The sequence below is a fragment of the Diabrotica virgifera genome, chromosome 7, assembly GCF_917563875.1.
Source record: "Diabrotica virgifera virgifera chromosome 7, PGI_DIABVI_V3a".
Lineage (NCBI taxonomy): Eukaryota > Metazoa > Arthropoda > Insecta > Coleoptera > Chrysomelidae > Diabrotica > Diabrotica virgifera.
In genome coordinates this window covers 207,264,098-207,277,311 of record NC_065449.1, presented here as the reverse complement: position 1 = coordinate 207,277,311, position 13,214 = coordinate 207,264,098, and the positions used below count along the sequence as shown (strand labels likewise).

The 13,214-nt window shown below is 31.8% G+C and overlaps 1 protein-coding gene across 7 annotated transcripts in view; it reads left to right on the top strand.

Annotated features, from left to right (window-relative positions):
* LOC114326241 (zinc finger protein 239-like) overlaps window positions 1–13,214 on the top strand; it is an 88,615-nt gene that overhangs the window by 40,202 nt on the left and 35,199 nt on the right. Inside the window, exon 3 of one of the 7 annotated variants that reach the window (XM_050655863.1) lies at window positions 3,013–4,951. The exons of the other annotated variants lie outside the window; for them this stretch is intronic. Within the exon in view, the coding sequence (XP_050511820.1) occupies window positions 3,013–3,731 (719 nt within the window). The 3' untranslated portion in view covers window positions 3,732–4,951. Of the gene's footprint in view, window positions 1–3,012; window positions 4,952–13,214 lie in introns of those variants that run through there. 7 annotated transcript variants of the gene reach the window in all.

The following is a 13,214-nucleotide window of genomic DNA, read 5'->3' as shown; positions in this document are numbered from 1 at the left end:
CAAAATTTACGTTATTATTAATTAAATTTATGTCAGAAAGTGAACTTCTGCAGTATTTTGCAATTATATTCATAAAACATCAATCAAAACTTTACAGATTTAGTAATTAGGTACTTATTCAATATTGATAACAACTATCGATTAAACATCGAAATCGGCCATCATGCAAACGCTTTCTGTCATCGTCATTACTGTCATACGAAACTTTTATTTCGTTTAAAATTAATAAAATTCTTAAATCTTTTGTATTAATACACATACAAATTGTATATTATCAAATGGTGCTTTTGTCAATTTGATTATATGTATATATGGTCTAAGAGCTAGCAACGTTTTCGAGAAACTATTTTAAGACAGCTGATTCTTTAATATATTATTCCCTATGCATCCTAGAACACCTTACCGGCCATCTGGCTACTGAGACAGGTTGCGTTGATTACTGCGCAGCGCACCTGTCAGGTAAATATATCGAATTTAAAATTATTTTAAGACGAAAAATTTTTTTGCCATTACTTTTTAAACATTATTAGAAATATGAATTATAATTGCCAGGCATTTCTGTGGTTGCTAAATATGCGCCAGACGCTATTTTTTATAAATAATAATTGAAAAATTTAAATCATTGTAGTATGTCTGAAATTTTAATATTATATTATTTACACATAAATAAATGCAAAATTAATTTGCCAGGCATTAATTCGGTTGCATTCACCAGCCAGATGGATTTAAAATCATAAAAATAATGTGTATTTTCAGCAAAACGATCGCTGGTTGGGTTAAGAAACTAGACAAACAAAAGATACGACAATTTCGGGGGTGAATGTGAACCGCACATGTATTAAGATGGGTCAGTGGTCAGTCACAATTCACAGTTTGTTAACGATTCTTGTCGAGTTTCTATTTAGTGAAAAGTAATTGTGATACAATATAATGGCATGGCAAATAAAATACAACGCCTGTACGATACCTGTATCTTTTGTTTGTCTTATTATGGCGCGCATTTAGCAACCACAGAAATGTCTGGCAATTATAATTCATGTTTCTGATAATGTTTAAAAAGTAATGGCAAAAAAAATTTTCGTCTTAAAATAATTTTAAATTCGATATATTTACCTGTACAGGTGCGGTGCGCAGTAATGAACGCAACCTGTCTCAGTAGATAGATGGCCGGTAATGTGTTCAAGGAAGCATAGGGAATAATACAGTCGAACCCGCTTATTAGAATCCCTGTTATAGGAATATCCCGGTTTATGGAATATAAATTCAAGTTCCCGAAACATTTCCATTTACGCCTTAATAAATTTATCTGTTTATTGGAATAGGATCTAGCTAGATAATACCGCTTATTAGCATATTTTGTAGGTCAAAGAATATTTTTTTTACAAAAATTTAAATTATGTTTGGTATTATGGCTTGTCGTCAATGGCCTGTAAGTAGTGCTGGATTAGATATTATTAGGGTAATAAATATTTATTACTTTGTTACGAATACCAATTCGATCTTTAGCATGGCCGGCAAATGCATGGGTCATAAAATAATTTCTATTTGTCTACACAAAGGCACTGTTGCCTGTTATAAAATTGTTAGAAGCAGTTTATTTAGAATTCACTCAGAGAGTACCTACTTGTTTGCAAGATGGAATTATGGCTTTGTTAAATTCGAAAAGGAGAGAAAAGAACAAGAATGTAACAATCCATTTCTTGACGCCAATAAAACTTCTATTCAACCAGTGGATTAAGGATGACCACACGGATTAACAACGAAAAAGCTATAATTACCAATAATTTCTCAAGAAAAAAAAGTAATTTTGTTATATTATATGCATTTTCATAAGAAAATATTTACATATCTACATATTGCATACATTTCATATTAATTATATAATGTATTCATTCACATACATGTAATGTAATTTGGTATTTAACACATACATAGATAAGTACTAGTTACACTACTATCTAAAACCATTTACATACACTGATTATATAGGTACATATATGATATACATATTGGCATAGTATGTAATAAAACTACATATTGGCATAGTATGTAATAAAACTACATATTGGCATAGTATGTAAAACTACACATTGGCATAGTATGTAAATAATATTATTACGTATATTCGGTAACACTTATTTCGACTAGCCACCAATGATCGGTTATTAGAATATCCCGGTTATAAGAATATTTTTGCCTTGCACAAAGGCTATTCCAATAAGCGGGTTCGACTGTATATTAAAAAACCAAGTGTCTTAAAATCACTGTTTTCCCGACGTTGCTAGCTCTTGGCCCAATAGGACGGTGACAGATATTAATAATAATTTGTTAGCAACTATATTTATTTAGATTTTCTACTATTCATCAAGGGAAAAGCAACTGCGCTTCTGAGGCTACACTTTATAAACATAACGTAACTATTAACGGTATTTTTAATTTTTGGTACATATATTATTTTAAGTGTTAAAATTGGTTTAATATTTAAATAAAAATACGATTAACTGTTTAAAATATTCTTACGTGCGTACCAAGTACACACACCCTTTTTTCATTAGGATGTAATTAAGTAAGTGTTAATGTTTTTTATGATTGGCGATAAAATTTTGTATGCTATTTATGTAGTTATTTATGTACCAAGTCAGTAAAGTGACTCTTTATAGAACTCGTCTTTAATTCGCCTCGCTCGCTCGGCTCATAATATCAGACTCGTTCGATAAAGAGTCACTTTACTGCATTGGTACATAAATAACTATTATCGTGACCTAGTGTATCAGCAATATTAGTACTATAGCAATATCTTTTTCCCCTTTCAAATAACCTAAATCCTTGATATCACTATATTTGTGATTCTAGTGATTGGTTAAAAAAATCATAGTATCGTTAATAATAGCGTTTTAGTATGGTTAAGTTTTATTTATTATTCTAATATTCATCCTTTCTAACTTTTATTACTTTTTGTTATATCCTATAGTTTCTGCATAAAAAAAATTACAGTTTTTATTTTTATTTTAGGATTTTCTCAGAACGGAATGGAAATCATGAAAACTGAACTTGCATGCACTACAGAACAACAAATAGATGCAAACACTGAAGAAACAACATCAAAAAATTCTATTTGTAAATGTAAAATTTGTTTTAAGCAATTTAACAAAGGAGGTTCTTTGGAACGTCATATAAAGACGCACACTGCAAAAAAGATTTACAAGTGCGAAATTTGTTTTAAGCAGTTTACTCGAGCACACGGTTTGAAAATGCATTTGAGAGTGCACACTGGTGAAACGCCTTACAAGTGTGAACTTTGTTTTAAACAGTTTTGTCAAACAACTAATTTGAAAAGGCACATGAAAGTTCACACTGGAGAAAAGCCTTACCGGTGTGAAATTTGTTTTAAGCAGTTTAGTCATCCACAATCTTTGAAATATCATTTGAGATGGCACACTGGCGATAAACCTGATAAGTGTAAAATTTGTTTTAAGCGGTTTAGTCAAACAAGTAGTTTGAAAATGCATTTAAGATTGCACACTGGAGAAACGCCATATAAGTGTGAAATTTGTTTAAAGGACTTTAGTCAAGCAAGTAATTTGAAAGCGCATTTGAGAGTACACACTGGAGAAAAGCCTCACAAGTGTGAAATTTGCTTTAAGCAGTTCACTGATAAAAGCAATTTCCATCAACACATGAAAGTTCACACTGGAGAAAAGCCTTACAAGTGTGAAATTTGTTTTAATTAAGCAGTTTAGTCGAGCAATTTATTTGAAAATACATTTGAGAGTGCACACTGGAGAAACGCCTTACAAGTGTGAAATTTGTTTTAAGCACTTTAGTCATGCAAATAGTTTGAAAAGCCATTTGAGAGTACACAGTGGAGAAAAGCCTCACAAGTGTGAAATCTGCTTTAAGCAGTTCACTGATAAAAGCAATTTCCATCAACATATGAAAGTTCACACTGGAGAAACGCCATATAAGTGTGAAATTTGTTTAAAGGACTTTAGTCGAGCAAGTAATTTGAAAGCGCATTTGAGAGTACACACTGGAGAAAAGCCTCACAAGTGTGAAATTTGCTTTAAGCAGTTCACTGAAAAAAGCAATTTCCATCAACACATGAAAGTTCACACTGGAAAAACGCCTTATAAGTGTGAAATTTGTTTTAAGCAGTTTAGTCGAGCAAATAGTTTGAAAAGGCATTTGAGAGTACACAGTGGAGAAAAGCCTCACAAGTGTGAAATCTGCTTTAAGCAGTTCACTGATAAAAGCAATTTCCATCAACATATGAAAGTTCACACTGGAGAAACGCCTTAAGGCCCATTTATACATATCAGGGCCGTGTCCGTTCCGTGGTAAGACAGGGCCCGGTCCAAAAAAAAAGAATGTGTGTGTACTTTGTACGCACGTAAGAAGTTATACTTCTAAATATGAGTTCAATGAAATAAATATACTTACGGACAGTTTATTTTTATTTTATTTAAAGATTAAATTAATTTTTACTTACTACTTTCCAAAAATTTTTATTAAAGCAATACCAAAAATTAAAAGAAGATTAGAGAAAACACCAGGATTCGAACCGGGGTCCTCTTGTTCTCAAGTCCAACGCTCTACCACAGAGCTATACTCTTTTGTTTATCCGGGCTACAAGATTTCTCAGACATAGTGACAAACAGACGAAGTGAATTATAAAATACTTTAAATATTATTACTTATTATCTTATTTCCGAGGTAGACAAGTCCAAATACACAAAAATTATAATAATAGTTACCTATTTATGATATAAATGTTAAAAGTACAATTTTAAGGCACGTATGTGAAAGTTTCGTGTGAAAGATTCGCTTCGCTCATTCTGCAATTCACATAAGTGCCTTAAAAATATACTTTTTAACACGTACCTATATCATACAATATTTTTTCTACAAACGTCTTATACAGGGTGGTTCATCTTATTCGCCTCGGTGTCTGTACGGAAAACCACTTGATATTTTAAAAAAATTTCTTCACAGTAATATACAGGGCCAATAATACTACAATCTAAAAATAATGTGAATTATACAGGGTGCTCCGAAAAAGAGTGGTATATCAAAGTTATATTCTTTCTTATGGAATGTCCTATATATGATGACATTATTGAGTTGACCTTAAAAAATAAGCTATACTCTCATAAGGGTTCCCTATACCTAAATACAGAGTGTTTTGATTTATATCGATTTTTATAAAAATGTAAGGTTTTAGAAAAAAATAAATATCTAAGAATCAGTAACAAATTCTTTCTTGGATCTTAATAATTGACTATTTAGCATACTTAAGCAGATGCTTATTGCAACAAAGTTTCTTACAGGGTGGTCAAAATATGAGATTGTTCTATTAACAAATTCAAGCTGTAATAACTTAATTAATTTAAATATAACACCCTGTATCTTACTAGCCTATCGCGTAGAAAATTTATTTAGCTTTCAATTCTTATTAGGGTTTTCTATACCTATCTCCTTTCATTTGTTAAATATTTAAAGATTTCCTAATTTGCAAGCTTTAAAAATTCGAGTTCAGTAAATATGTCGTGGTTACATATTTATGTACAACACATCACCAATACCGGCAATATACTTAGACATGATACTGTCATTAATAAAATTTTCATTGTTATCATGTAATCACACAGAGTGTTGTTTTATTTTGGCATACATATGACATTGAATAATATGTTTATATTAAACTGCATACCTTATATTAGATGCCGTATTCTGGAAGATATTTAAATTATATTTCATTCCGTATAAGTATTTTCCATATCTTAAACCAACGGTTATTAAGTAAATTTAAGAACACCACTTTTTGTTTGAATCTTTGAATCGCAATTACAAACAATTAAATGCAATGGCTACTATGACGAAGACGAGCCTATTGTACAAAAATATGTAAAAATGGGTATTTACAGAATAACATGGGAATTTACATTTACAGAATAACATATGTATTGAGAATGTTTACATGGAATTGAAGAGATTTTAAATATCTTCCATTATAAAGAATAGAATATCGAGTATGTCATTTAAAATAAGAACACTCTGTGTGATTTAATGATAAAAATATGAATTTTATTAACGAAAGTATCTTGACTAAGATAACGAAAGTATATTGGCGGTGTTGGTGATGTATTGCAGATAACCACGACATAGGTACTTAATTCTGATTTTTAAAGCTTACAAATTAGGAAATCTTTAAATATTTAAAAGATGAAGGGAGATAGGTATAGGAAACCCTAATAAGAATTAAAAGCAAAGTAAATTTTCTACGCGATAGATTAGTAAGATACAGGGTGTTCCACTTAAAATAAGTAAGTTATTACAGCTTGAATTTGTTAATAGAACAATCTCATATTTTGACCACCCTGTAAGAAATTTTGTTGCAGTAAGCATCTTTCTAAGTATGCTAAATAGTCTGTTATTAAGATCCAAGAAAGAATTTGTTACTGATTCTTAGATTCGTAGATATTTATTTTGGTCTAAAACCTTACATTTTCATAAAAATCGAAATAAATCAAAACACCCTGTATTTGGGTATAGGGAACCCTTATGAAAGTATAGCTTATTTTTTAAGGTTAATTCAGTAATGTCATCAGATATAGGGCATTCCGTAAGAAAAGATAAAACTTTGATATACCACTCTTTTTTGGAACACCCCGTATAATTCACATTATTTTTAGATTGTAGTATTAAAGGCCCTGTATATTTCTGTGAAGAAATTTTTTTAAAATATCAAGTGGTTTTCCGTACAGAGACCGAGGCGAATAAGATGAACCACCCTGTATATCAACAATTATAATTTATTCATTCTCAATTACAGGACAATACCTACAAAAACTTTTACTTGAACTTGACTGACATTCCATTTTTATATTTTTCTTGACATTACATCAAAACTGCCTATATTGTCAATACGTAAATCAGAATAACATCTACTTTTATTTTTGTATATTTTAACAAATTTTAATAGTTTTTTTTTTACAAACGTGTTAAAAATGCAATAATACAGTTTAAATTAAATTTTAAAAAACATTTTAATCCAAATTTTTCAAATTGCGCAAGTTGTATTATTAATATTAATGTTAATAAATGAAATATAAATATTTTGACGTTTCACAATTTGACAATTCATTTTTAACTGCAGTGCCTTAAAATTTTTAAAGCACTGGTGCTTTAAAGTAGCATTTTTAACGCTCGTATGGAGTGCTATAAGTTGCATTTTTAACACCTGTAGAAAAATATATTTAAAAACACTAATATATTCTTTCCACGCCTTTTCTGGACTGATACATAAATTAAAACATTTAGTAACTAACTCCATACTGCCTGTGTGCGCATGCGCGCAGATTAATAAAATTTCACCCTCAATGAAATCGCGCCTAAAGAAGTATAACTTCAACAATATGTACTCTTATGAGTATATTTATACATTGGCGTTTCCCGGACGGGGTCCGTCCGGGCCCGGTCTGAAATTAATCCCAGCCGATATTTTTGCTGTTGACACTCGCAATGCACGAAAATGACACAGATCGCAGGGACTTGTATAAACACGATTTTATTGTTTTGTGAACGCGACTGCTGGAAAACAGACAAGAAATAGATATTGTGAGGTGAGATCTTCTATCCAAGCCGAAATATTTTCAACTATCTTTTACACAGAGATATGTAATAACGTTTTCCTCTCTTATTCGGCCTGGTACGCACACTGCCACAACCCGGTTGTATGTAAATATTGCATTAAAAATACCCGGACTCGGCACTGACCCGGAACGGACACGGCCCGGGTATGTATAAATGGGCCTTTATAAGTGTGAAATTTGTTTAAAGCAGTTTAGTCAAGCAAATAGTTTGAAAGCGCATTTGAGAGTACACACTGGAGAAAAGCCTTACGAGTGTGAAATTTGTTTTAAGCAGTTTTCTCAGAAAGTTTATTTAAATCGTCATTTAAGATTGCACACTGAAGAAACGTCTTGTTGAAATTTGTTTTAAGCAGTTTAGTTATGCACATAGTTTGAAATATCATTTGAGAGGGCACACTGGTGATAAACCTGAAAAGTGTAAAATTTGTTTTAAGCAGTTCACTCGACCATACCATTTGAAACGTCATTTGAGAGTGCACACTGGGAAATCTGCCTTACAAGTGTGAAATTTGTTGTAAGTACACTGGGGTGCAAAATTAACCGGACACCTTAAGAATGGGTCATTTTTGATGTCTCGAATTTCCTAAACCTGTTGTCCGATTTAAGTGATTTTTTTTAATATATTATAGACTTATTCTTTAACAATATCGCTGTAATAGTATTGTTGCTAAACAGTTAAATTTTCATTGTATACCGGGTGTACCAATCAAACTGTTTTTTTCTCAAAGTTCGCATCACCCTGTGGAATATTCTAGCATTTATAAAATACTGAAATTCAAATCTAACTATAGTCTCATGTTTTCTCAACATTTTGTTTTTGATTTATTCGCTTACATTAGAACATAAAAAAGTTAGGTACTTTAACAACTAGCCATGTTTTTACGGGTCATATTATCCGTATGTACGTCAATGGTAAATATTAAATTCCTACTTGTATGTCAAAAAATGTACAACAACTACGTCTTAAAACCCACAAAATTATATTTGCATATCTCAACCGGTTTTAAAGCAATAAATAAATCGTCAGTTTTTAAGAAAAAATTCAACACCATCTAGCTCAGAAACAAAGCATTTGCGGACATAGTTTTATACAGCAAACTGTCATTATTTTTTCATTTAGAACTAGCCCTTGAAGTTTGCCATACTTATTTAAAAGACACCCTGTATTGATGAAAAACATGGCTAATTGTTAAAGTACCTAACTTTTTTATGGTCCAACATAAGCGAATGAATCAAAAAACCGAAACCATGGAACCAAGAGTCCATGGTCGCTAGACATGCCATATTTAATAAAAGCTGAAAGTTTCTCTGCGCATGTCCCCAATATAGATAAAAATGTTTAGCGAGTACGGACTTTGGATCGTGGTTACATGAGCAGGTAACAGGTAGCAAAGGTGTATAATAGCTATTTGTATAACAAGGGAGGAAAGTGCTACTTTTCCTCCCGAGAATGAAGTTTACTGCCCGACGCGTAGCGGAGGGCAGTAATCATTCAAGGGAGGAAAAGGCACTTTACTCCCATGTTATACATATGGTTTTTCCACCTTCCTCAAATAACAAGTCATTTTTTCATTTTTACTTTATTTATGTAACTAACCAACAGAATGTATTAGAACTAAAACTAACAAGTACGTACAATATAACTGTCAACTGTCAAATATAAGTCAAATTATTAATGTAAACATTGTTAAATCAGAATAACAATTTACTGTTTTTACCATTCTGCAAAATACAGAGTGTTTTTAAATAAACGTTAAAATGTATAGATACTTACGTAATAGAAAATAGATATTGTACAGGGCGTCAATAAGTTATATTTCATGAATGAAATACCATGACGTCACTTTTACTTTTCCTCCCTAGGGAAAAAAAATATTTTTTCTTCAAACGTCAAATAATGATGACATTACTTATCTAACTTGATCCTGTCAAAGTTTGATGTCTCCGCCGGCAGCAGTTTTTTTTCCCATTTCTTTACGGCGGAGGGAAAAATGTTGTCATGGCAACAATATGAAACATGTCACAAAGCAACAATACAAATGTCATTAACAACAATTAAACATAATTTTTATTTATAGTAATATTAAAAGTACAATTAGTTAATGACGACTTAATTATTTTAATTTCTAACATCTAGACGACTTTAATAGTTGTCACAGTTAATTTCGAGTAAAAATAGCGTAAGTATGAATTGTACTATTTATGGTTGAAAATTGCTACGTTTGAAGAAAAAATAGTATATTTTATTCGGCAAAGAAGCGACTTTTCTTGACTTGCCCTCTATTACGCGCCTCACTTCGTTCGGCGCGTAATATCGGGCGCGTCAAGAAAAGTCATGCTTCTCCGCCTCATAAAGTAATATACTATTCCTCCCTAGGGAGGAAAAGTAAAAGTCGCGTCATGGTATTTCATTTATGAAATATAACTTATTGACGCCCTGTACAATATCTATTTTGTATTATGTAAGTATCTATACATTTTAACGTTTATTTATAAAACACCCTGTATTTTGCAGAATGGTAAAAAACAGTAAATTGCTATTATGATTTAACAATGTTTACATTAATAATTTGACTTATATTTGACAGTTGACAGTTATATTGTACCTACTTGTTAGTTTTAGTTCTAATAAATTTTGTTGGTTAGTTACATAAATAAATTAAGTAAAAGTGAAAAAATGACTTGTTATTTGAGGAAGGTGGAAAAACCATATGTATAACATGGGAGTAAATTGCCTTTTCCTCCCTTGAATGATAAACTTCATTCTCGGGAGGAACAGTAGCCCTTTCCTCCCTTGTTATACAAATAGCTATTATTACTTAACTTATATGTTACTTCGACTACTATCAAAAGATAATATCTCAGTAGCCGGACAGTTTCAATGGTTTCTTCACGTTGCCGGACACATTGAAAGTCTACTGTAGTTACGAGCGCAAGACAATATATACTCGAATGTATACGAACGAGTAATAGTGAGTTCCGTCTACTGCGCATCATCAGTCGTATTATTTATATTTATATATTATGTATTATTATACAGGGTGTCTCAAAAGTAGCGGGACGGTCGAATATTTCACGAAATGAACATCCGATCAAAAAACTGAAAAATACGTTTTCAATATTATTAAAAAATCTATCGAATGACATCAACCACGACACACCCTGGAGGTGGAGTGAAAGTAACTTTAAAATCTTAAATAGGAACCCACATTTTTTATTACAGATTTGAATTCCTCATAAAAAAGTAAGTAAGAATTTTATTCGAGACATTTTTTAGATTTTTTTGATAGATGGTGCTAATGAAGCGTATTTTTCCAATAGGGCTTTTCATTCACAGTCATTTGTTTCGAGCTTCTGTCATGTGTCACATAATATTAATATATCTACGTCGTACGTTATTGGTATTACCAATGATACAAACCAAAGACGTATGACGTAGATATATTTATATTATGTGACACATGACAGAAGCTCGAAACAAATGACAATCGATGAAAAGCCCTATTACAGCACCATCTATCAATTCTAAAAAAAATGGCTAATAAATATTCCTTATTTTTTCATGAGGGATCTCTATTCATTCGTTCCAATGAATAGGGGTTCAGTTTTTATTAAATATAGAATACTAAATGTATGGGTTCTTGCTCTAAAATGCTAAAATATTCCACAGGGTGGTGCGAAGTTTGAGAAAAAACAGAGTTTCATTGGTACACCCGGTATACAATGAAAATTTACATGTTTAACAACAATATTATCACAGCGAGTTGTTAAAGAATTAACATATTAAAAAATCACTTAAATCGGACAACAGCTTTAGGAAATTCGAGACATCAAGAATAATCCATTTTTAATGTGTCAGGTTAATTTTGCACCCCAGTATAGTTTACACAAACAGGTCATTTGAAAACTCATTTGAGAATACACACTGCTGAAAAAGTTAATTTTGTCTATTACTATGAAATTAAGTAGTTTGGAAAAGTAAACATGTGAAATTGCACATTCAATAAACTTTAATGCAACAAGACTTAATTTTTTGTTATCCATTTATATCCATGTTAAATATACAAAAGAAAAGATAATTAACGTTAATTACTTATTAGTTTCGTTATTTAAATATAATTATATTCTACATATAGGGCCTGGATATCTTTTGTGACGGAATTCGATATGTGAATAATAAAGCGACGATTGAGAGAATTAGAGCCCCGCAGACTTGTTTTGGCATACCAAGCCAACTAAAGAATCGAGTTGGTGAAGAGGGCGCACACTAGCACAAGGATTTAGTACTAAGTTCTTATTTTATTGTTGTAGTGAGTAGTCGCACAACGCAAAAATTATCCAGAAATGTTATTATCGCTCTCATACAACGGAGGAGGAAAACCAAGAAGAGATTTCGAGAGTATTGAGTGCGTCCAATTCACAGTGGAAGAAATATGACGACGGTCAAAAGTAACAGATGTGATCCAGAAGATTGCCATGTTAAAATGGAACTGGGCAGGGCACATAGAAAGAATGGAAGACAACCGTTGGACGAAGCAAATTCTTAAATGGCGACCAAGGACAAGCAGAATAAGTAGAGACAGACGTCAAACAAGATGTACTGATGGCATCAAGTGAATGGCTGGTCACGAATGGATGCAAAAAACAACAAAAAGAAATGAATGAATACACCTTAGGGAGGCTTTCTTCTGGCGATGGATAGTGATAGATTATTTAGTGAAAAATTCTACACAATGTATAAATTACTTGATTACCCAAAAAAAGAATGTGTGTGTACTGTGTACGCACTTAAGAAGTTTAGTATAGTATAGTTGACTCAAAAGATGGCATAACCCAGACATCCAAAGTGAAAGTTATCCTTCAACACCAAATTGTTCTATATGGTCCACACAATGTCCAGAAAAAGTCACACCATTTTGAGCGTCGGGTTTGGGGGGGAGAGGGGGGAGAAATCGGTAAATTCGTAGTTTTTTAAGTTTCTCGCCAATATTTCTAAAACTATGCGGTTTAGCATGAACAACCTTCTATACAAAAATGTTCTACATTAAATTTGAAATAAAAAAGGCCCTATGCATAATCTTTCTAAAATGAATGGTTCCAAAGTTACGGAGGTAGTATAATATAACTGGTCCAAAAAAAGGCCTAACCCAAACATCCAAAGTAAAAGTTTTCCTCCAACACTAAAATGTTCTATATGGTCCACATATTGTTCAGTAAAAAGTTACACCATTTTGAGCGTCCGGTTTGGGAGGGAGAGGGGGGAGAAGCGGGTAAATTAGTAGTTTTTTTAAGTTTTTCGTCAATATTTCTAAAACTACGCTTATGCGTAAACAATGTTATATACAAAAATGTTCTACATGAAATTTAAAACAAAAAATGTTCGATACATAATTTTTATAAAATCAACGGTTCCAGAGTTACGGAGGGTGAAAAGTCGAGGTTTTCGATACTTTTTATATTTTTTGGGCAATATTTATGATATAACTATACCAAAAACCCAGACATCCAAAGTGAAAGTTATCCTCCAACACCAAATTGTTCATATTGAAATGGTTCATATAA